Genomic DNA, 24,279 nt, shown 5'->3' with positions numbered 1-24,279 from the left:
CAGAGTGTATACAATATGTGTCACTTAGTTTTAGAATGTTAGTCTGCCTGTAACGAATGTCACAAGTAATGGCTCTTAATGTTAAAAATGAATGTAACTGGAGCTTTTCTCCCCGGCCCTCCGCTGAAAATGGACCTGTATCCACTCGGACTCTCCTGCTTAACAAATGTAAATGTAAAATAAATAAAATTAACAACTCAGAGCCTTAGACTACCCTCTGGTTCACAACAGAATTTTACTTGCATTAAAGTTTGAACTATGTAAATGTGTGGTACGCACATTTAATACGTATAACTGTACAGCTTATGATTTTTTCACAATTTTTTCAAAGTTGTGTGCTTTTAATAATTACTTACAGTCATGTTAGGAATACAAACGTTATTTAAACAGGTTGTACTGTTACTACGAGGTTGTGTTTCTTGAATTTTACCTTAGTTTTGCTTTAAGATCTTCTATGTTTCAATTTGAAAGTGTACAGAATATTTCATGTTAAGAAATAAGCATGTAAAACTGCTGAAGGACATGCACACACACGCGCACACACACACACACCTTCACAACACTACATTAAGTACATAAAAGGACATAAAATGATGCCAAGTATATTTATTGCTATATGCAACGAAGAACACTGCATATGTACATATATTTAATTTATATATGGTTTATCCATAAAATGTCATTAATTTTCACATAAGGTGTTAAATCATTAGCAGTAAAACAATTCAAAACAAGCTTTTAAGACATTAACTATTCTTTGATCAATAAAATATAACAATTGTTAAATATAAAATTATACCTGCATTTTCCCTTCCTTTTAAAAATGTTTGTCTGAAACATGCTTAAAAAACACAACACGTTTTACACAAAAGTGTACAATACAGATATTTTATATTTTGTGTACAAATAGCAAAGATCACCACAATATCTTAAATGCCTAAAAAAAAGCAGCAGCAAATGTGGTACACTTACGATGAATGAAGCCAAAAGAACTGTTACTTTAAAGACATAAATATGTTGTGATCAATTCTGGCTTATTCAACTAGTCTTAAAAAAAAACACTATCATCCTCTTAAATGCTAGCTCCTACTATTAAATTAGGAGCTCAATCCAGAAAACTATTCAGATATTATACAGCAATGTCAGTCAGGCTTTGCCCCAGAACAATGCCAGTCAATGAAGCCCTGCATCTACCTACTTACATAAAGAGGCAGACTGTACCTTTCCGAACATTTACATCTAGAGTCAGTGCCGATTCTGAATGGGCAAAGATACTTAAAAAATGGAAGTGCCATAAAGAGCAATTTATTACAGTTATGACATGATATATATAAACCTTATATACTCAATATAAGAATTAGTTTAGCAGTCACTTACAAGCTGTTAAAACGTTTTAAATTCCAGTTTTATGGGCAGCTCATACATTTTCAGTTGAATTAGTACATCATTAAAGTGACCTCATGACTATATCTCACTAAACCAAGACACACTAATATGTTAATAAATAAGGCAGTACACTGAAGAGGTAATAAACCACTCTCAGTTGACATTCTGTTGCCTGATAACATTGTAAAGTACTTTGTACATAAAAAAAAAGAAATGAGGACAGCATCTAAGTTACAACACCTTCAAATAGTGAAGGAACACTAATGCACTACAAAACATTATTCAGTAAAACAATTAAAAATATTTATTTATAGTCACATAAATAATGACCTGACATTACAAAATCATTCCACAAAATGAGTATCAAAAAATGCTACGAGCTTGTGTTATAATTAAGTATTAAGTCTATGAAAAGAAGTACCGATTTTGTAATAACATGATTAAGTTCAATACTACAACTGTAAACACAACTAATAAATATGGAAACCATGACTCAACAGGAAGATGCAACAGTGTTTACACGAAAAAGGCTTTTTAACCATCTCGGGTGCTCTGCTTGTCTGGCACTCTGCTGCCTCCATCACACTCCCCTGTTAGCTGCAGCATGTAGGTAGAACCAAAAAGAAGGAACTGTCCAGCTGCATGTGTTAAATATGACAGAACACGAAACAGTTTTCTAGAATAAAAGCAACAAAAAATAAACAGGATGAGACAAGTAAACACTATGACGTTTACACTTTGTGCAGAAGTGTGACAACAGTTTTGCTTCAAACAAAGACTTGCAACAAAATTTCATTATATGCTGTACTCTCCCTCTACAGCTTACACTTCCCCAAATCCTATAAATGAATGGTAGCCCAGCATACTGGATTAAGACAATGTATGTGGGCTCTGTGGTGCTGCTCCAAATTCCAGCAGCTTACTATATACTCCTAAACAAACGACTTAACTAGACAGACCCTCACAAATTATCTGAGAAATGGGCACTTTTGTGTCCTGCACATTTAACAAATAGAAAGGGCACCTTAAGAGGTAGTTGCTTACAAAGCTATGAAGATAATTAAAAAACACTTAAATCCCATACTTCTGAAAGAAAAATGAAAACTGCTGACTTCATAGAAAAGGTGAAGAAAGATATGCTAGAATGTTATAATTTACTATTATGCCAACAATTACACAAGCTTAACATGAATAACCCAAATGTAGTTTTGTAGCAATGGCTAACGATCACTTTACAGATGAAAATCCTTGCTGTGCCACTTCTCCAGAGGAGGGTTTGTCAAGTATGTGACCTGATAAAATAGAGCTACAAAATACATTCTTCACTGAGGACCCTACCCTCTTAACTTCAAATGTTAAAGACCATTAAATACAATTCTTTTCTCACCTGTGATGCAGAATCTTTGAACTGGATGCTCAGTCACTATAAAAGCAGAAGCTAAGTCTGCACAATCTAAATACATCTCACAAAGACTGAAGCTTATTCATAGGCACTGAATTATTTAAGATTTTCAGATATACTCAATATAAACATTCATTTATATGGCACCTTTCTAAATACATACTGAATAAAACAGCAATTTAGGGGGAAAAATAATACAAGGCCAACTTACCCTTTCACATTTTCCTAACCACTGGAAAAGCTCAGTAAATGGACTACTTCACTAAAACCCACTCATCATATGAAACAATTGTAGCATATGCTTACATACAAATGTGCATTTACAATGAAGTTTTTATCCTCTACACTGTATATTTAAGCACTAATAATGTACGCATTCTTGCAACTGTTGCTTAATGTTTTACTTACTCGCTGTCATCCATTGGTTGCACTGTGTACATGCAATCTTTGGCAAATGCCTTGATGGCAGTAATTTTTTTCTTTGTATTCCTACATGTATTTCTTACCAGTTATTGTCTATGAAAATAAAGCCTAGGTTTTGGCTGTAAAGTAAAGGGTCCCTAGACCAGTTCACCTACCCAGGTTAAAAATGTATGCCTGTGTAAATAAATACTTCACAAATGTCTCCATGCATTCATCATCCACTATCTTACCAGTTTGACTGTACTATTTCTCATGTATGAGGTTACAAATATTCATCATCCATTCTGTGATGCAATCCTTCTTTATGACACCTCATAACTGTCCAATGAAAACCCAAACACTGCATCCGCTTGCATCTTATTTTTGAAAGAATACCAACTGTTAAGAAGAGCGATGCAGTGTCACATCAATAACAGCTATCAGAGTGGAAATTGTGGTTGTATCTCTGCATGTTTTGTCTTCTAAAATATTTTCCCCTTTTCCCCAAGTACAGTAGGGACACATTTGGTATAAAGAGTATTTGTATCTGTTCTCTCATAAGCTGGAGAAGGTAAGGTAAAGAGTTAATGGCACTGCTCAAAACAAATACACCTAACTGATAATCAGATTTTAACACAGGACCTTTCTTTCATTTGTTTTTTTAATACCAAAATGTATGTTGCAGCATTACAAATCAAAACTGTTTCCTGAATCACAAATGTTTGCCTGTTTCCTTGACAAAGGAAGGTGATACTGGCTGCCAGGACGTTCACCTCATTGTAATGCCATTCCAACTGTTCTGATACCATATTAAGCATACAGTACGGAATTCTCTCTTCAATTTTCAAAAAAATACATATATACCAGCTTCCGAAGAGCCGATAGCACCATACTGATTATTTTACTTAAAGAGAAGCCTCCAGAAAGAAGGCCTGTAGTACACCAGTGAAATCTTGATGAGTTCTATCTTTGGCTGTATACACCATTCCAAATTTGGAACTGGTGCATTGTAACTTGACTCACATTTCTGATGTTACTATATATCCATTTTAAATAAATCGCAGAAACATCCATCAAGGTGTTGTAACCTTCTTCTGGTCTGAAACATCAAGACATCCACCTGTTATGTTCTATTAATTTATGAAGAAATACAGCAATGATTCTTATGAGGTAAAATACATTATATAAGCACCGGTGGAAGAATCTGCTCTGAAAAATAACATTTTACAATGGTCAAGGGCTGTAAGATATTTTAAAAGGTAAGAAGCAACTGATTTACTGAAAGTGGTGGGAGTGAACCCAAACAAGCAGTAACTATGCCATGAATTCAGTAATATAAAGGGGGAATGTATCTAGACAATCAGTAGTGAACACAAACTTAACTGATGGGGAGGTACAAGCCTAAACAAGAAATCAATACGAATTTGAGAGGTGAAATGGTTTGCTCCAGAGAAACTGAGACAACACACTCATAACACTCATCTTGTGGTTGTACATTTTGTAAGCTCCTACACTGTCCACCGAACTGCAGATTGGCTATCCAACAGATCATACGTTGTCAAAGTTACTGCTACCCTTTTTGAACATAAAATTTAAGTATCGGGGTTCCACAGGAATCACTGTTGGGTCCTCTACTATTTGGCAACTATTTTGCAGAGATCCAAACTAATGACTCAGAAGTGTGGTTGACCATGTTTGCTGAGGACTACAAGGTGGGCAATGCTCACCCACTGACATTAAACAGCAAGAGATGGAATATGCCTATACCTGGTGTACCAAAAATGGTCTCAATCTCAAGATAAATGCAAAAAGGTACAGTATGGTAGAATGTAGTATAAAAGCTGCTTCCACCTTATATTTTTTTATTTTATTTAATTTTGTATGCTTTGTTGAGCAGGTTAGTTACGTTAGGTCAGCAGCCTCTTTTCCCAAGACACTTGAGATGATAATAGAAATATGGCTAGGGTACTGAGGAACTTCTCCTACCTTGTTTCCTGTCTGTAAACCAGTAACTGGTGACAGGCAGAAGTGAGATGGAACAGGAGGAGCATTAGGAATGCTGAAAATCAAGGCAGGGCAAAGAATGATTTGTGGAAAATAAAAGTTATGTACTCGCCATAACTGTGCATCTGTTTTGTCTGTTTTTGCCCTTCCTCAGTGATGAGTCTGAGATCTGACTTTGGCTACTTCATTAGGCTTTGCCTCTGTATCTTGAGCTCCTTCCCTTACCCATAATCTCTTCTTCTGAAGTACCTCAGATCGGGTTTGCCCTCTAGACAGCCTACCAATTTACACCAAAAAAATGATACCCAGCAATAAGCATACTCCAAATTACATTGCATTTCAGCTAGAGCAGAAGGGAGAAAAGGGAGAAAGCTGGAGCTCATTCAGCAAGGTTGGCAGGAATTACTCCTCAGGACACACTAGGAGCCCACATGAAAGGAACTTGTAAAATAGGAAGGGGGCAGGAGGGCCAGAGGTTGAGGAAGTACAAAATCAGACAATATAGATGCATAGTTATAGGAAGTACATAGTTTTTATATCTTAAGTTTTCTTTTTCATCCATTCCTCAACTGATGGGACCAAGCTAGAGTAACCTTGGGTGATCCGCAGAGAAGGAAATTCTGGAGTACAGCTGAGCCAAATGCTACTCTATTCCTAGATAAGATATCCAATTTGCAATGAACTATAAAGGTATGCACAATGAACCAAGTAGCAGCTGCACAAATGTCATCTATGGAAGCCCTGAACCAAAAAGCAGATGATGTGGCCGCAGATCTGGTGAAAACCTTAGGAGGTTTGGGTAATGTCAACCCTTTATTCTTATAAGGAAATACAATCAGTGATCCATCTAGCTAGAGTTACCTTTGATACTGCCTTGCCCAATTTAGCCTTTGAAAAAGGGACAAACAATTGGTGTAATTTTTTGAAATCTTCAGATCTACAAAGACAGAATTTAAGTTGGCTAAGAACATCCAACAGGTGCAGCATGTATTCTCCCTTGGAAATAAAACAGGTAGACTGATGGACTTGTTGACAGCTGTCTTTAATGCCACCTTGGGTAGGAAAAAAAGGTTAGTCCAAAGGAACACCCTATCCTTATGAAAAAGCAGACACAGCTACTGGGAAGAGACTGCCTGAAGTTCTGATACTCATATAGTCAACATAACAATAACTAGGAAAAGGGTATTCCATGCTAAGAACTTTAAGTCTACCTTAGCTGAAGGATCAAATGGAGACTGGGTCAAAACTTGAAGTGCTGTTAAATCCCACAGAGTACTGGACTCCTTAATAGGTGGTCTAAGACCTTTAAGAAAAGCCTTATATTACCTCAAAGAGGCCAAACAAGAATGTTTTTTGCCTAAGTGAAAATTAGAAATAGCAGCAAGTTGGACGTTAATTGTCTAGTAACAAACTCAATTACTGAAAATGGAAACAAGTCAAGAGCAGCTAGCATGGATCTAATTGTCTCTTGAGAGCCCAAATGGAAAATCTTTTCCAACTGCACTTATAAATCTTTCTCGTAGAATCTTTCTGGGATGATGTAATGATGTGATGAACTTGGGAAGAAAGTCTGGACTGTCACCCATCACTGGAAGTGGAGAAATCATGTTGTCATGTTGAGGATTCGAATATCTGGGTGTGGTATCCCAGACAGGTGAGATAGAAAGTTCTGAGATGGATCCAACACCCAGGGAGGGTGAACTAGGTGAGGCTACGGTAAGAGAAACCACACTCGAGGCCAGAATGACGCAATGAAGATAACCTTCCTCTTCTGCTGAAATGCTTGGGAATAAGGGGGTGGGGAACCAACTGCAAATCACAGTCTCTCTCGATGACTCCTCTTCTGAAGGGATCAGGACAAATACCTGCTGCACTTGGAATTGAGTATTGAAGTAAAGAGGTTGAAGCACGGTTGGTCTCACTGGTGAAATATCATGTCCACCACTAACAGATTGAAAGACCACTTGTGAGGAAGTTGAGATGGATCTGCTAAGTTTATCTGCCAGCATGCTGGATGTCCCTGGAATATGTGTTACCAGCAGAAAGCAGCCAGAAGAGATCACCCATTACCACACCCTCATTGTCTCTCAGCATAGGAGGTAGTACCGGGATCCCTTCTGTTTCTTGATGTACCAGATCACTGATGCATTACTGGCCTGAATAGCAACCATTCTTTGAGGGAGAACATCTTGAAACACCTACAATGCCAATAGGACTGCTCATTTCTAGGGCACTAATGTGAAGATTGACCTCCAGTTGAGACCATGGGCCTTGGACCGTCATTCTCATGTAATGCCCTTCTACTCAGTAGGCATTTGTAGTCATTGTGGCTATGGACGCAGGAAGAATAAATGGGCAGGCATGAGAATTTTCTTCTGCATGAATCCACCAGGGCTATGCATTATTTACAAACATTTGTAATTTGACTAGGTGCAGTCAGAGGGTGACATCCTATTGACCATTGTACTGTAAGGATCCACTGCAGTACCTTCATGTAAAACCTTACTAAAGGTACCAGAACTATTGAATCTGCCATTGATCCAATAAGCAGTAAGTCTAGCCTTGCTGAAAGGGAAGAAAGAGAGAATATATGATGCTTGACTCTGTAGATTGCTTAACCTTGTCTGTGCTATGCCTGTGATCTGTGTCACTGAACCGAGACTAGAACCAATGAATTCCAAGGCTTGAGTGGGGGAAAGAGTCAAGACTTGGTGTGGTTCACTGTGATTCCTAGTTGAAGATAAAGATGGACCAAGTAATCCCAGGCATGAATCAGTAGAGGCTTGCTGGAAGCAGAAAGGAGCCAGTTGTTGAGGTAAAGGGTTTACTATTAAATGACTGAAAATCAAAAGTGCATTCAATATTTTGAATTTTCAGTCTTTTTGAGATTCAGTCATTTGATTTTCAGTTATTTGATAGTAAACCGAGGTAAAGATATAACTGGAATCCTAGAAGTCTTAAGTGAGCTGAAATAACTGCCGTGCACTTGATGAACACCCTGGGGACTGTGGTGAGAACAAAGGGCAGATCTCTGAATTGATAGTGACTGGCTCCCTGCCAGAAGCACAGCTATCTCCTGGAACACCTGTGTACTTTGATATGACAGCAAGAGTCTTGGAGATCTATAGAGCACATCCAATCGTCCTTCCATAATAGTGGCAAAATGGACTGAATCATTTGTAACATTGAGTGTTTGATCAAATGATTCAGACTGCCAAGATCCAAAACTGGTCTTAGGTCCCCAGTCTTCTTGGAAACTGCAAAGAATCTCAAATAAGTTCCAGATTCTTGCTGGTTTGGAGGAAACGTTTTAGATGACTCTTTTCCAACAGCTTTTCTATTTCTATGACTGCTGCCTCTGACTGGGTGCAATGTTGGGAATTCTTTTGGTCAGCTGGGAAGGTAGAAGGGAAAATGGTATGTGATAACTTCTGGAAATTACACTGTGCATCCATGTATCTTTGGTAGTAGCTGTTGGTGCTTCTGGGTGCAGAGATAACCACCCCCAAACTGCCTCCAGAATGCAGCAGTTGGGCAACCCTCAAGGAGTGCTGAAAGGGTTTCTCAGAAAAAGGACCTCTGAAGCCCTGATGTTGGAGGCCTCCTCTGCCATGAGGGTGACATCTTCCATTAAAGTTCCCTTTTCTGCCATGGGGGATATTCTTGCGTTTTGTGCAACCACATCTTTTTACCTCTTCTCTGGTTCTGGAAAAAGGTCCTTTGAGGGGGTAGAAAATGTACTTCTATGGCAGATAATGTCTTCCTATCCTGTTCACTCCTGGAGATAGTTTATTTCACAAAGGTGAATCTAGGCATGTTTTCTTACAGATATTCCTATACCTGTGGCTCTCAAAACTCCATTTAAAGCATGCAAAATCAGTCTCATGGAGGCAACTTACAGGGGACTGGAGGGTGGCCACTTGTGAAGAAACTGTTTTCTTGTCCTTTGCAGACATGGACCCTGAGTGTGTATTGGAAAACACCTTGATCAATTCCCTCTTAAATCTCAGAATGTGTAGCAAATAGTTCAAGGACCTGAGGATGAAGGTCAGTGAAGTGTAAACATGTTTCGCAAATATGTCCAGTGCTCTGGACTCTCTATTCAGGGGATGATGAGAATAAATCTGTTCATGGAATTCTTTCTTGGTGGCCATTGCTCCCACCATGGCATCCATTAGGGGACTCTTGTCCCAGTGGGCCTTACCCTTTGGCACAATGAGGTACTTAACTGGCCTCTTGGAGATATTCTGGATCCTTCCATGCCTGGCAGGAGATGAGGTCAACCATCTCTCATACATTGGGTGACTACCTAGGACATAGCTGAGCTGGCTGTAAAAGCCTTGCGAAACACTGTCTCCTCTTTGGAGGGGGTCAGAAGACTAACCACCTTTCTGTCTCAAACGTTCCAGGATTTCACTGAAAGAGACATCCTCGAGGAGTGAAGAGGGAGACCCCTCTCCTTCATCAAAATAGTGTCTTCCATTAAAGACTCCTTTGGGGAAGATAAGTGCTTCCTTTGCACAAATGGTTCTGAGGGGGGCTCTCTGGTAGAAAGCTCTTGGGATGACTCAGAAGTGTCAGCAGAGTCCTGAATGTGGGGCGTCTCGATGGAACAAGAGGAAAGACTCAGGATCCAAAGTAAGCAGTTAAGGAGGGGGGGGGGGACTCAAGGTGGAGGGCAAGGATGTCTTGCCCAAAGAGGTGGAAAATTCTCTGTCTGCTACCTCAAAGGCAGAGGTCAATAGGTAACCAAGCATCAACTTGGTAAGAGTCAAAGCCACCTGCCTAGGATGGAACACAGCATCCCTAAGATTTTGCCTCGACACAGAGGTTAGTGCCAAGCTGTCAAGCACTGAGGCTCCAAGTGAAAGAGACAGCTCTAAGAACATTGGAGTCAAACCCAAACCCCTGGATCCAGTGCCAACACTACGGCTCTGAGATCCTTCTAGCTATGATAGAGTCAGAGACATCTGGATCAGAGAAGGTGCTGCAGTTGGCGGGAGCCAAGTGTTAGGATCCAACACAGACAAGCTTGGAATTCTTGGGTGCACTGACTCAAAAAAACAGAAGACAGGTCAGGGTAGAAGTTTAAGTTGGGGTTAAATTTATGGGAGTTTCATGAATCCGATGGAAGACAGATGCAGAATTACTCCCAACTGAATCTGATTTCTAAAAAACTATCATCCTGTCCACATGTGCTTCTGTTAGGCTCTTAAGATGACCCTGATGGTTGAAGAGGTCAAGGGTGGACTGGACAACCTTTGAGGTGTCTCCTACAAGAAAGACGAATCACGCCTCAAAGAAATAAACTCCGGGGAGAATTATGACTAAGTACATGGAGACTACGACTTGGCTCAAGCTGGATCCAAAGGAGCAGTTGGATCCAAGTGTCTCAGTTTCAATGGGGTCAGATCCAAAGAAACAGTCAGAACTGATGATCTCCTTCCATATCAGTGTTGCAGTATTCTGTACCAAAGGGATTTCCTGCCAAGGATAGCCCATCATCTGGCCAGTATACCAAAGCCTTTAATACTTAATGCATATGTGTCATACATCACACACATGCTCTCCATGTAAGGCATAAGTGACGTGTGGGTGCGCTCCTTTTTTACGCCAGTCTGAACTCCATAATTTAACCTTGGGCTGAATGCCTTTCTTCTGTGCTGGTTACTGGGCCATTTTTCAGATAAGTGCCCCATTGAGGTTTCTCCTCATCTTTCTTTTTTACTTCAAATTTTGTTTGGTTTCAAGTCTGCCAGAAAGGGAAAATATCAATGTGGGAGGCAGATTCCCCATAAAGAGCGTCACAACTAGTGTCTTCTGTTTGTGTGCTTCCCATGACCATACTCGCTGTTCTATCTGCCAAGCTTTTGTCCCCAGGACCCTACATAGTCCTCCCTCCTACTTATCTATTTATCTTGGAAACCAGCATCTTAAGCTGTTGACTCAAGGAGCTATGGATGAATCTTACCATCCCAAGGTTCAGTCATCAGCCCAGAAAAAGGCCAAAAAATCTACATCTGATATGGTTGCTGTCCAGCCTTCCCAGCTGGTTAAAGCCCAGAGGATCATCTGGCAGTTGCTTTGGATTCCTCTGCAGTGACCCCTTTGGAAGCCAGCATGGAAAAGACTTCTCAAATGTCATCAGAGGCTTTACAAACATCTGTTAAGGGGAAATTTGGCTGATCATATCTGAGGGGGATTCTGGAGATTTTAGTGAGGTAGGATATCCCTACTATGCTTAATGAGTGCCTCCAAGGGTCTGAACCACCTAGGGTGGTCATGCGGACAACACACAGAAAAAGAAAAAGAAAACCAAGCTTATTTCCCCTGCAATTAAGGATCTCCAACAACAATTGCAGGATTTTACTCCAGGATTACTTAACGCTTTAATGGTTTTAAAGCCTCCTCAAGGGATGCCTGTGCTTGCCCCTCTCTGGTGTTCCACTCCTCTTAGAGACTTGGGGAGCTGGATTCCTCTGACGAGGATCAGGATTCAGGGGAAGCATTTTTAACATACTCTTCTCAAATACCTTCCCTCTTGGACTATGGTTCAGAGTAAAAGGAGTCTATTAGTCCAGTCTCCCCTTTAGAGGATCTCTCCTTTGGGAACATTTTCACATATGATGGAATTCTTTCAGTGGGATTGCTCTCAAATTTCTGATATCCAGGAAAAGGTATTATGAACTCCTTCAGACAGAGTCTCCCAAACCTTCTGTTCCACCAGTTATGACTGCACTCCTGTATTCTTTTTCAGCAGCTTCTGTGGCCCCTAATGACTGAAAATTTCTGTAAAAATACCCTTCTGCTGATCCTTCTGTACTGTCCATCTCTTCTGAAAAGCCCTCAAAGGTATTTCCCTCTACTGAGCTGCTTTCTTCAGACAAGGCTAGAACGGCAATGGAGAGGTTGGACAAAAAGATTTATACTGCTGCCACTACTTTACGGTCATTAACTACCAGACTCGTGTGACAAGGTATGTTTTGGCCCTCCTTTCTCAGGTTTCTCAGGTAATTTCAGATCTTCCTGACACTGAGAGGAAGGCCTATGCCCTTTCATTATTGGGTTCTACCTCTCAAGTTGCCCACCACTCTATTAAATGCAGTTATGATGCAGCTGATGCTCCCACCACAGCTGCTGCTTTTGGCTCTGTTATGAGGCTTTACTCATGGCTTCGTTTTCAGGTTTTGCCAGATGACATTAAGGCCAAACTGTTGGATGCTCCCTTTGATAATAGAAATCTTTTTAGTGCTGCTGAAAGTTTTAAGTCTCTCCAGGATAAGGGCAAAGCCTTACAGGAGTTGAAACATTTTTTCCTCCAATTCCAAAGTTTCAGAGGCATTACCCCCTCCAAATCTGTTTTTGTTCACAGGCAGTCTTGTCCTCCACCCAAAAGTAAAAAGGGTGCTAACTGTATGCCTCCTGCTAAGCCTACTCAGACTTCTACTTCCCAGATATCTTATTTTCAGGATAAGCTGGGTTCAACTTGACAGTTTGCTTTGCCTTTCCTTTGGCCAGGTTTCCTTGTCCCTCCATCTTTCCCTGCCCCTTCCAAATTGGTTGAGAATCACAACACATTCTTGGGTTCTGTCCATTACCTACCAGGGGTATTTTATGACTTGGACATCCCTTCCTCACTTTTTGGGTATCCCACAACCTCCTCAGGAAAACTTCCTCTTTTTCCAGAGATGCTTCATGCTCTTTTGATCCAGGGCAACATTCAAGCTGTAGCCCCTGCCCAGGTAGGGAGGGGTCTTATTCCAGAATGTTTTTGGTTCCCAGGAAAGAAGGTATTTGCAGGCCAATTTTGGACATTTCAGAGCTCAATAACTTATTCAAGATTCCTTCCTTTTGGATGTTGTCTCTGACATTATTCCACCTTCTTTGGCAGGCCTTTCTGGTCTCTCTGGATCAAGGATGACTACCTTCATATTTCCATCCATCCCCTTTTCAGGAAGTGTTTGCATTTCTCTGTCGCTTTTGAGAATTTTCATTTCTTAGCTTTGCACGTTGGCCTCTCTACTGCCCCAAGGGCATTCACCAAATACCTTGCTCCTGTCACTGCCTTTTGCAGGCTGACAGGGGTTCAGATCTTTTCTTATCTGGATGATCTGCTCATTCAAGCTTCTTCCCCTGAGGTTCTGCTTTAAGGTCTTCAGTTTACTATTTCCCTGATGCAGAGTCTGGGGTTCACCATAAACTTTCAAAAAACAGCTCTGACCCATTCTCAAGATCATGTGTTCCTTGGGTAAGGGATCCAGACCATCCCCATCCTGGCATCTCTGCCAGATCCCAAGGCCTTGTCTCATAGTCTTTTTCTAGTCTCTTCTTCCTCTGGCTTCAGCCATGGCCAGAGACTTTCTCTGGGTCATTGGATGCATGGCTTCCACCATTCCTATGCTCCCTCTGGCCAGACCCCTCATGAGAATGCCTTCAATGATACCTGAAGTCGGTGCGTCTCCAACATTGCCACCCCCTGTACTTCCCATTTCCATTCCTACCTTCCTTGTCTCAAGTTTGAGCTTTAGTAGTGGATTCATCAACTGTCTCTCAACCTGGAGCTTCCTTCCAAGGCTCCAGGTTTGACTCAAGAGTTCTTCTCAGATGCATATGACACGAGATGGGGGCCTCCTTCAGCTCTGTCAAGGTTCAGGGACTCTAGCCTCCTCATCAAAAGTCAGACCACATCAATTTAAAGGAGATGAGGGCACTACTTCTAGCTCTTTAGGCTTTTCATCCCCTCTTTCATCCCAGGCCTCTCAAAATTTTCAAAGACAATACCACAGTGATGTGGTATATCAACAAACAAAGAGCTTCAAGGCCCTATCTTCTTTACAGACTAGCTTTTCAAGTTTGGGATCTATCTGGCCAGTACTAAATGACTCTTCAGGCTGTTTACATTCCCTCAGAACACAATCTAGTGGCAGACTCTCTGAGCAGGTCCAGCACACAAGCTCACGAACAGATGCTTCACAGAGATGCATTCCTGGATATTGTCCATCGGTGGGGTATTCCTCTGGTAGATCATTTTGCCTGCCCTCTAAACACACAACTTCCCCGGTACTGTTCGAGAGTCCCAAGTCCTCTGGCTTGGAAAGTAGATGCCAGCCTTTGTTTCTGTATGCCTTCCCTCCCCTTCCTCTGTTACCAAGAGTCATACACAAGATCAGGCAGGACTCCCAAAATCTTGCTAGTGATTCCCTTTTGGCCTAGACAGTATTGGGTCCCCCTTCTTTCTCACATGACCAGGGGAAATTACCACAAGTTACCTCATTGGGCAGATCTACTCACACAAGAAAAGGGGTCTCTTATCCAGCCTCACTTGTCCACTCTTCAATGGAAGCTGTGTATGATAGGGTTTTGATCAATTTCAGGCACCTTTCTGAACACGTACTTTGCAGGAGGCCAGGAAACCCACTACCAGGAAGTCATATTTGTTCAAGTAGATAAGATTTTCTGTCTGGTGCCTCAGTCACCATCAGGATCCCCCATATGTGGAGGTTCCCAAGGTTTTCTCTTACTTTTGTGATCTACTCCATGCTGGGTTAGCATATTCATTAGTTAAAGTTCATCTGTCTGCAATTTCTGCTAGTCTGCCCTTAAATCCTCCTTTGGCCTCTAGATTTAAGGTCAAGCAGTTTCTTAAACCTGTCTTTCATATCAGGAAGCCTATTCTCCCTTCTTGGGACCTCAGTTTTGTTCTTGAAAATTTAATTCTGGCTCCTTTTCAGCCTGCTTCTTCAGCTTTAATACAACACCGTACTTGGAAGACTGTTCTTTAGGTTCTCACTTCAGTCAAAATAGTCTGTGAACTTGAGACTCTCATGACCATTCCTCCTTTTTCAGTCTTCCATAAAGACAAGGTATCTCTTCATACAAATCGTTTTTTTTTGCCTTATGGTGGACAATGAGTTGTTCCTTTATCAGTCTATTCATCTTCCCTATTTTTTCCCTTCTCCACAATATGCCAAGTAAGAAGGTTCTTCACACCTTGAATTTGCATAGACAGTTCAGATAGTATTTGGAGAAAAAAAGAAGTTACGTTCTTACTATAATGTTCTACCTGTGTTGTTGATCTTCATTCATTCTTGACAGTTGGGTTTCAGTTTCGTCCTCGGAACCGACTTAGCCGCTGTAACAAGCTCGCGTCAACCAGAAACTCTCAAGCTAAGGCTACCCATAGTGCCTCTCTTCCCTTCAGGTCGAGTTTTCCCACAGAAAACAAAAGGAGAAGCTTTGAGTAACTACCCTACTACAGAGCTAGGACTAGTTCCGAACCTCCAGGGGTGTATGGAGGGGGTAGGAGGGTGCGATGTCAAGAATGAATGAAGCTCAACAACACAGATGGAACATTATGGTAAGAACATGACTTCTTTATCTGATGTTGTCAATCTTCATTCATTCATGACAGTTGGGACAGTGTCCCTAGCTACTTTATGTCCTGGGAGGCCCTATGGAAGGATATTCCTGAGCACCATAGAGCCAAAGGATACTCTTCCACTGGAGACCATATCCAATTTGCAATGAGCGATAAAATTATGAGAGGTAGCCCAAGTAGCTGCTGTGCAAATGTCCTCCATGGAGGCTCTGGAATGAAAGGCCACTGAAGTGGAAACTGATCTGGTAGAATGAGCCTTAACTTTAGCTGACAGACTCATTTTATTTTGATGATAAACAAAGGAGAAACTATCTCTCAATCATTTTGACAAGGTGACTTTGAAACTGGTTTGCCTAGTCAAGTACCTGAAAAAGACAGGCACAGTTGGTCTGATTTCCTGAATGATTTTGTTCCAAGTAAAAACGTAACTGTCTGCATACATCCAACAAATGCAAATAATATTCTCCTTTCTCTGAAAGATTTGGGAAGAAAAACTGTCAGGTCAATGGATTGGTTAATATTTGAGTCCGAGACAACCTTGGGTAGAAAGGAGGGGTTAGTCCTAAGGGATACTCTCTCTTTATGAAAAATTATGTATGGGTGCTTTACGCACAAAGCCTGCAATTCTGATATTCTTCTGGCTGAAGTGATGGCTACCAGGAATAAGATCTTCCAATATAAAAATTTAATATCAAAGGTGGCTGCTGGCTCAAAGATCTGATGGATCAAAGTTTGTAAGACTAACGTCAAGTTCCAAGGTTCAATGGGCTCTTTAAAAGGTGGCATCAAATGCATAACTCCCTTTAGGTAGGTTTTGCAAAGGCAGTGAGATATCAAGGAGAAATCATCAAAGCCACTACGGAAATCTGAAATAGCCACTAAATGGACCACCACTAAATAGTAGTAAAGTTGCTAAATATTCTAGCATCTTATTAATTGAGGCTTAAAAGGGGTCAAACTCCTTCTCCTTGAGAACACATCACAAATCTATTCCATTTGTTAAGATAAAGTTTCTTGGTGGATGGTTTATGGGAAGCCAGAAGTATCTTTTGCACTGGGGAAGATAGATTATTCTGCCTGGCAATTACTGGAAGTGGAAGTACCAAGCGGTCAGCTTGAGACTTTGTAGGTTGGGATGGACCAGCCCCTGCGGATGAGACAGCAGTCCGGGAGTTGGGTCCAGAGTCCACTGATGGTGAACTAAGTGACACTAGAGAAAGGGGAACCAGACTTAATGGGGCCAGCAATGTGCAATGAGAATCACTTTGCTTCTCAACTGTTGTGCTTTCTTCAAAAAATGGGGTATTAGGGGAAAGGGATAAAGCAATCCCAGGGGCCAATCGTGTAGAAGAGCACCTCTCGGGGACTCCCCCTGAGGGGGGATTAGGGGGAAGTAGCTGCTGTATTTGTGGTTCATGGGATATGCAAATAGATCACAGCAAAGCTAACCCCATCGACGAAAGATCTCCATCACTACTATGGAATTGAGAGACCACTCATGAGGCAGGAGAATGCATCTGCTTAGTTTGTCTGCAATCACACTGGAATTCCCCGGAATGTTATCAAATAGTGGTTGGAGGCAATCACCCATTGCCATACTCTCAGGGCTTCCTGACATAACGGATATGTTCTGGTTCTTCCCTGTTTGTTGATGTACCAGACAACCAGCATGTTGTCTGGCTAGCAATTGTCCCCAACGGAAGGGCAGATTGGAATGCTTGCAACACTAAAAGCACCACCCTCAGTTCTAGGACATTGATATGCAAATTGGTCTCTAAGGGGGACCAAGTGCCTTGGACTGTCTTTCCCTGAAAATGCCACCCCCACCCCATCAGGGATGCATCCGTGGTCACTATGGCCTTGGGGTGAAAAAGGGCAATTTCATAACTCCACTTTTGACTTCATCTACCAATTTAGATCCTGCTTGCATCAATTTGTTATGCGGATTGGATAAGACATGGGGTGTGTCAACAGAGACCACTGTGATGCTAGGAGCCACTGAAGCAGCCTCATGTGGTACCTCCCCAGGGGAACTAGGGTGATTGTCGCTGACATTAACCCTAGTACTTGCAAGGCTAAGTGAGCTGGGACTATGTCTTGAGAGAGTATCACTTGAAGCTGTGACCTTAACCTTTGTAGTCTGTGAAGAGGTAGAGCAACCACACATGCTCTTGTGTCGAATGTCACTCCAATTAATTCCATACTGTGAGTGGGCACCAGTTTTAACTTTTCCTTACTTATTGAAATACCTAAGAACTCAGCCAGTTCTAGAATGCATGAAGCAGCAGTTGCCTGGTGGGGGCATTAAGGAGTAAATCATCTAAATATGGAAACACCCGGAATACTTGCAGTCTCAGATGAGCTGCTACCACTGCCATGCATTTAGTAAATACCCTGTGGGCTGTGGTGAAACCAAAGGGCAGTGCGCAAAACTGGTAATGACCGTCTCCAAGCCGGAAGCAGAAGTATAATTTTTATGTGGTAATATGCATTCTGAAGATCTACTGAGCAGATCCACTCGTCTTTCTCCAGAAACTGAAGGATAGAATAAATCGTGACCATCCAGAATTTTGTCTGTCTGACAAACTTGTTCAAGATACTGAGGTCTAGAATCAGCCTCCAGTCCCCTGTCTTTTTTCGCACTAAAAAGAATCTTGAGTAAAATCTGGATCCTATTTGTTCTGGTGGAACTGTTTGTATGACTCTTTTGGGCAGTTTTTGAATTTCATGAGCTGCTGCGTCCCTCTGACTGTGTGGAACGTAGGGGATTCACCTTTGTGGCCTTGGAAAAAAATCAAAGGGGATATGGTGACCTCTGGTAAATATTGTCTGCACCCAGGAATTTGATGTTACTGACTGTCAGGCTAAGTGGTGCAGAGAGAATCCCCCCCCCCCCCGACTGCCTCCAGAGGAAAGCAATTGGGCCACTCCTCAAAAGTGTTGATAGGGTTGTCCAGAGAAAGAATCTCTGAAGCCCTGGTTGTGTGGGCCCTCCTCTGCCACTGGAGGGCATCTTCCTGATGAGTTCTCCCCAATGCCCCGGGGAGAAAACTCACCAAGTGTGTCGCAAAAAGGTCCTTGGGACTTCCTGAACCATATCTTTCCACAACTCTGACTCCTGGAATAGGATCGCTGAAGAGTGGAAAAATGTACTCGCACAGCAGAAAGGGTCTTTCCATCCTTTTCACACCTGGCTAATGTTCCTTTAAATTTTTTGCCAAACAACGAGGAAGCATCAATGGAAGAGTTGACAAAGGAAGACTTAAAGGGGTCCATGACGTCTCATGACAATGCCTGCACCCACTGCTCTGGCTGCCCCTTCGGTTGTATGTGCAATCAACTGCATGGATGAGTTGGAGACAGATTCTAGGGTCACAAGCTGGGAGGCAACCTTATCATATACCTTATTAGATACTGCTCCTGCTAGGTTCCTAAGAGCTCAGTGATCAGGTCTCTGAAGCTGGGTTAAATGTACCAAGTAACTCAATGACCATATGGCAAAGGTCGCTGAAGCATTGACCCACTTCCCTAATCTGTCCAATGCCCGAGACTCTTGGTTTGGCGGATGGACAGTAGGACTCTCCTCTGAGAGTTCCTTCTTTGTGGCTGCCGCCATCAGCACCATAGCATCTACCGCTAAACTCTTGGACCAGTGGGGTTGATCCTCTGGAGGAGAGAGAATTTTGTCAGGTCTTTGGGGGAATTGGCTCAATAGTGTCAGGGGCCTTCCAAGCATGCTGCACGATGAGCTTAACTAACTCATCTGCAGGTGGGGTCACCCAGGAAGTAGAAGGTTGGGCACGGAAACCCTACAAGACAACAGATTCCTCAGAGGAAGGGTTGGTGGGTTTCCAGTCACCCATCTGCTTTAAGATTTCTATGATGTCTCCTAAGGAGACATCTTCAGGGGGGTGACCCAGGGGACCCTTCCCTCTCATCATAATCTGTATCCTCGGTGAGAGATTCTTCCAGAGAATCAAAGTGCTTCCTCTTACATGATCTCTTACGGGGTGGCTCATCACAGGGAAGGTCTGAGGAGGACTCTGAAGAGAGGGTACCCTGCGGTAGGGTGCCTTGCTACTCCCGTGCCCGCGGCCCCAATGTAGTAGACTGTGACAGCTGCAAGCCAGAGGATACATAGGTATGATATTCCGACAGAGTGGGTGCCAACTATGAGCCTCCTGATGCGAGTGCTCTCTCCATAATCTGAAAGGCAGGCCTGCCTAAAGAGGGATGGGAGCCCGGAACCGAGAAAAACAACCTCAGAACTGGGGTCATACCCTGCTCCAACGAGCCTGCCATGAGAGAACTCAGGACTGTCAAAGCAACTGGAACTGTAGTCGACACCATGGAAAAAAATTGGTGCTGTACTAGGGATTCCAGAGCTGGCAGCCAAGTCATGGTCCCATGGGTGGGTCTGATCCAACTGAGATGAGGTCCACAGAGTGGGTTACAGGACCTAGGTGAGATTCACCATCGGTACCAAAGAAGCTGGCACCAGGAGTTAAGTCGGTGTCAAGGACTCCAAATCCTGCACAGAGGCTAAAGGAGGAAGAAAAGTTGGAGTCCTGGGAGAAAAAAAACTCAGCTCCAGGGTGGGAGGGAGGTCCTAGATGGGGTTGAAATACCTCTGGCCGCCAAGAGCTGATTGACCAATCTAACTACATCAAGCATCAAAAGGCTCCTGGTGGACCGAATAGACATCCCAGAGGGAGATTCTGGACATTCAATGAAAGGACTGAGCTGCTGACCAACAAATGGTTCAACAGATGAGGAATGTTGAGTCCTGGCTATGGATTTGACCTTCGGCACCTAGGTCAATTGACCAAAAGCTTGTGTTGGAGGGGAAGTGACCAGTTTTAGAGGGGAAACTATTGTTAGTGCCGAGAGGGTCTTGGGTACCATTGAAGGGGTCTGTACCGTGAAAACTTTCATCAGTTCCATAAGAATAGGCGGCACAGTGGAAGGGGTCATAGACTCCAGTGCTGAGATGGTTGTCAGTGCCTATCTGGATTGTTTAGACTTCGGTTCCAAGGAAACATGGCCTTTGGACAATTTCAGTTCCTGAGATTGAGGAGATGCTGGGACTGAGTGGCTCCTCTTTTTCGCTTCTTTTTTAGAAGACTTTGATGCCTCCACCTCAGACAAAGCCTCTGAAAAGGGCAGTTTTAACAACCCCTTTAGGATCAATTTGTTGTGACGCACTGCAAGGGTCCGGGCACTAAATCCCTTACAGAGCTCGCACGGAGGCCGAATTTCTAAGTGTGGCACCACCAAACAATAAACACAAGAAAGATGCCCATCGGAGTTGGGCATCTTTCTGCCACATTTCTCATACTGCTTAAATCCATTTGTACCGTTTTGTTTCTCAGCCATTGTTAGGTAAACTACAAAATGAACAGCTGTCCACGTGCATCACCCACACACACAACAACAGTGAAAAGAAAAGAAAAGAAAAGAAAAGAAAAAGGGGGGAAAATACCAACAATGGTATTTAAGAGTTACCAGAGGTACGAGGGAAGGGAGGGGCCGTTACTAACTATGGTAATGAGGAAATACCAAACAAGAAAAAAAAAACAGGTAAAAACAGCATTCACACACAGATAGTCACTAAAGTAATAGATTATAAAACAACCAAGAAATAGTAGAGAAAGGAGCTATAACAAAGAAACATATTGAAAATATATTTTCGAAAAATAAAGCACTTAGCTTGAGAGCATGGCCTGACTCATCCTGAAACTCTACATGGCAAACAAGATCTGAAGGGAAGGGAAGAGAAGTACTATGGAAAGCCTTAGCTTGAGAGTTTCTGGCTGGCGTGAGTTTGTTGCAAAGGCCAAGCTGGTTCCGAGGAAGGAACCGAAACCCAGCTATCATGAATGAATAAAGATTGACAACAACGGATCTAAGGTTATTCACAAATCTGAGAAGCTTTTTGTTTCCTTTCTTCCCAGTACCTTGGAGTTGGCTGTTTCTAAACAAACCATCTCTTCCTGGATTTCTAAGACTATTTCTTTTGGTCATCCTTTTCATGGAAAATGTCTTTCCTCATCAGTTAAGGCTCATTCTACCAGGGCGGTTGCCTACTCTAGTGCTTTTTTCAAAGGACTAGATACCAGTTCCATCCTCAAGGCTACTACTTGGTCATCTTTTCATACTTTCACTAATGATTAAAAAGTTGGTTATTTCCATGGCCAAAGCTGTCTTTGCCAGGGCTATCCTGCATGGGATTCTGGAGAGATCTGATGTGTTGTCCTCCCCCAAGCCTTCCTCGAGCTTTTGTACACCCCCTTAGGTAAAGCACACTGCAACAGTGATATGGAAAGACACAGTACAGTTCTGTAAAAATCTTACCACAACATTAGATGTCCTTCTCTCCACTACTGCAGTATTTGCTTCCACCCTACTAACTCCCCTGCTCTTACTCTAGCCTTGTTCTTTTCTTGTCCTCCTGGCCAAGGGGATCTTCTCCTTTTTCTCCTTCTGGATACACGTTTCCCTTGTCCCCAAGGGCATCCTGTTCCTCCTGGAGCTTTTTCAGATCTGTGTGGGTGCATCCATATGTCACCTTGTGAGGGGAGCATACGTGATGCACAATGCCTGTAAGTACTAAAGGCTTTGGTAAACTGGTCGGACATTGGGCTATCCTGTCAGGAGATCCCTTAGGTAAAGAATAATGCAAAACTGAGAAGAACATCTACTGTTATGGTATGATTTTATACAACCGAATTATTTTGCAATTTTCTTGGGATGAGCTGAGCCTACAGTAGAAGGAGCAGAGAGATCAGAGGAATGCTTCCTCAAATCCTTAACCTTATCAGCTGCATCTCTCTTAGATGACTCCAAAGATTTCTTGGAAGAGGGGGGAGCTCCAAAAGTAGTAGTAATAGTAGTGGAGGGAAGTAAGCTTTTCCATACCAGTTTGCTTCTGTGCTCTTCAGTACTCTGTGGTTAAATCCTTCACAAATTTCGCAGTTGGTGTTGAGCTGTCTTGCTCCAGAGCAAAAAACACACTCAGAGTGAGTATCTAAGTTAGGAATTTTGTGCCCACAAAAAGAGCATTTTTTGAAGTCAGTTGGTTTATCCGACATATTCAACCAAACATAACAACATAATCATCATATAGGGATATAAATCTAGAAACAGAACTACCAGCAATGGTAGCACCTAATACCAAAGATAATATACAACAAAAAGAAATAACAATGGTACTTAAAAGTAGGACCCAACTGTCAGGTACCAAAAGTTTGCAAAGCCACAAGACCCATCAAGATAATGCTAAAAAAAAAAAAAAAAAAGTTTTGTACATTTTATACACACACACACACACACACATGCGCGCGTACATATATATTTTTTAACAGAAAAATGGGGAGGAAGTTAAGTAAGGAAGACGACAGAACAAAGTACTAAGATAACTCATTTTATCTATCAATCTCCAAATACTACTAGATACAACTGACCACATCCAAGCACGGAAGCAGCAAATAAGATCAGAGTTACTTCAGGGGAATAGAGGATTAAGGGGAGGAGCTCAAGTTACAGAGCCAAGGGTGATGTCAGATCCGAGGTCCGATTGGAGACTTATCAGTTGAGGAATGGAAGAAAAAGACATCAGATAAATTGTTAGAGAGCAGATGAGGATGAAAAGGAGTCTGCAAACTTGCCTGCTGCAGTACTTGCTAAGGAGTGGAGAGAAGAGTAGGTGCTTACAACACTGGCAATGTGTCTGAAAGATACTGTTTTGTGAAGATGAACTCGAGGATAGTGTTGTTGTAGGCTGCTGAATTGGTCCAAGAAAGTAAAGGAGTGGAATGGGAAGTTCTGAAGATGTGCAGTGGAATGGTGAGCCTCAAACATTCGCACACATCCAGTCCCAGAATTGGGAGCAGTGCTTATAAAGAGGATATATGTAGGACTGATGGCCACTATAGACAGGAAAACAGACATGAATTTTAAGTGAAAAAAAAAAAGAAAACCAACAGTAAAGATTTCTTCAAAAAAGGAACTGGCTATTGACAGATACATTACCTAGGACAAAATAATTATGCTATTAGGATTTAATATATCCCACATTTGCTGCTTTATTCATTTTGAAAAAGGAGCAGTTTGTAAGGTGACTTTTGAAACATTTGAATTAATGGGCAAATTTGTTTGTGCCACTGAGTCAAAGCAACAAGGGTATCCTTAGTTTATTTTAGGTCACATGACCCAGAAAAAGAGGACATTAAAGACCATTTTCTATCTAAATGTCAGTCTGAGTACTCTGTGGACAAATTAAATAATGAAAGGAAAATCTGGACTAGGGGATCGGAAATATTGGTAACACTGCAAGAAAATGAAAATACTGTCAAGCATACTTTGTGTGTAATTATGCTCAATGGAATCGAAGGAAATGTTAAGTAGTCAGGACAGCCTAAAATATTTTTAGTTTTGCAGAAGACCATTTGATTAATGAATGTATAAAACTGTGATGTAATGTGTTGGGGTAGATAGGCCATACAGCTAAAAAGTGAAAGCCATATTGCAGGTATTGCAAATAAACCCGCAGTATGACTGTGTTAAGGTGAAGGAAAATGTTGAAAATATGGAAATAATGTACAATTAGATTTAATGGGTGAAGAAGAATTACCTGGTCATGATGAAGGGGGGATGGGAGTTGTTCCTGTGGATGAAGGAGAAAATAAAAGAATAGATGGCTGTAGGG

At 42.0% G+C, this 24,279-nt stretch overlaps 1 protein-coding gene across 1 annotated transcript in view; it reads right to left on the bottom strand.

Moving 5' to 3' along the window:
- Positions 1 to 591: 591 nt before the first annotated feature.
- Positions 592 to 24,279, bottom strand: part of CIDEA (cell death inducing DFFA like effector a) — an 823,757-nt gene continuing 800,069 nt past the window's right edge. The window contains exon 5 of the mRNA XM_044067366.1: positions 592 to 2,062. Within this exon, the coding sequence (XP_043923301.1) occupies positions 1,921 to 2,062 (142 nt within the window). The 3' untranslated portion in view covers positions 592 to 1,920. The remainder of the gene's footprint in view (positions 2,063 to 24,279) is intronic.

The sequence above is a fragment of the Protopterus annectens genome, chromosome 3.part1 (genome assembly GCF_019279795.1).
Source record: "Protopterus annectens isolate FY-2018-M chromosome 3.part1, PAN1.0, whole genome shotgun sequence".
In the NCBI taxonomy this organism is placed as follows: Eukaryota; Metazoa; Chordata; order Ceratodontiformes; family Protopteridae; genus Protopterus; species Protopterus annectens.
This window is presented reverse-complemented; position numbering and strand designations above follow the sequence as displayed.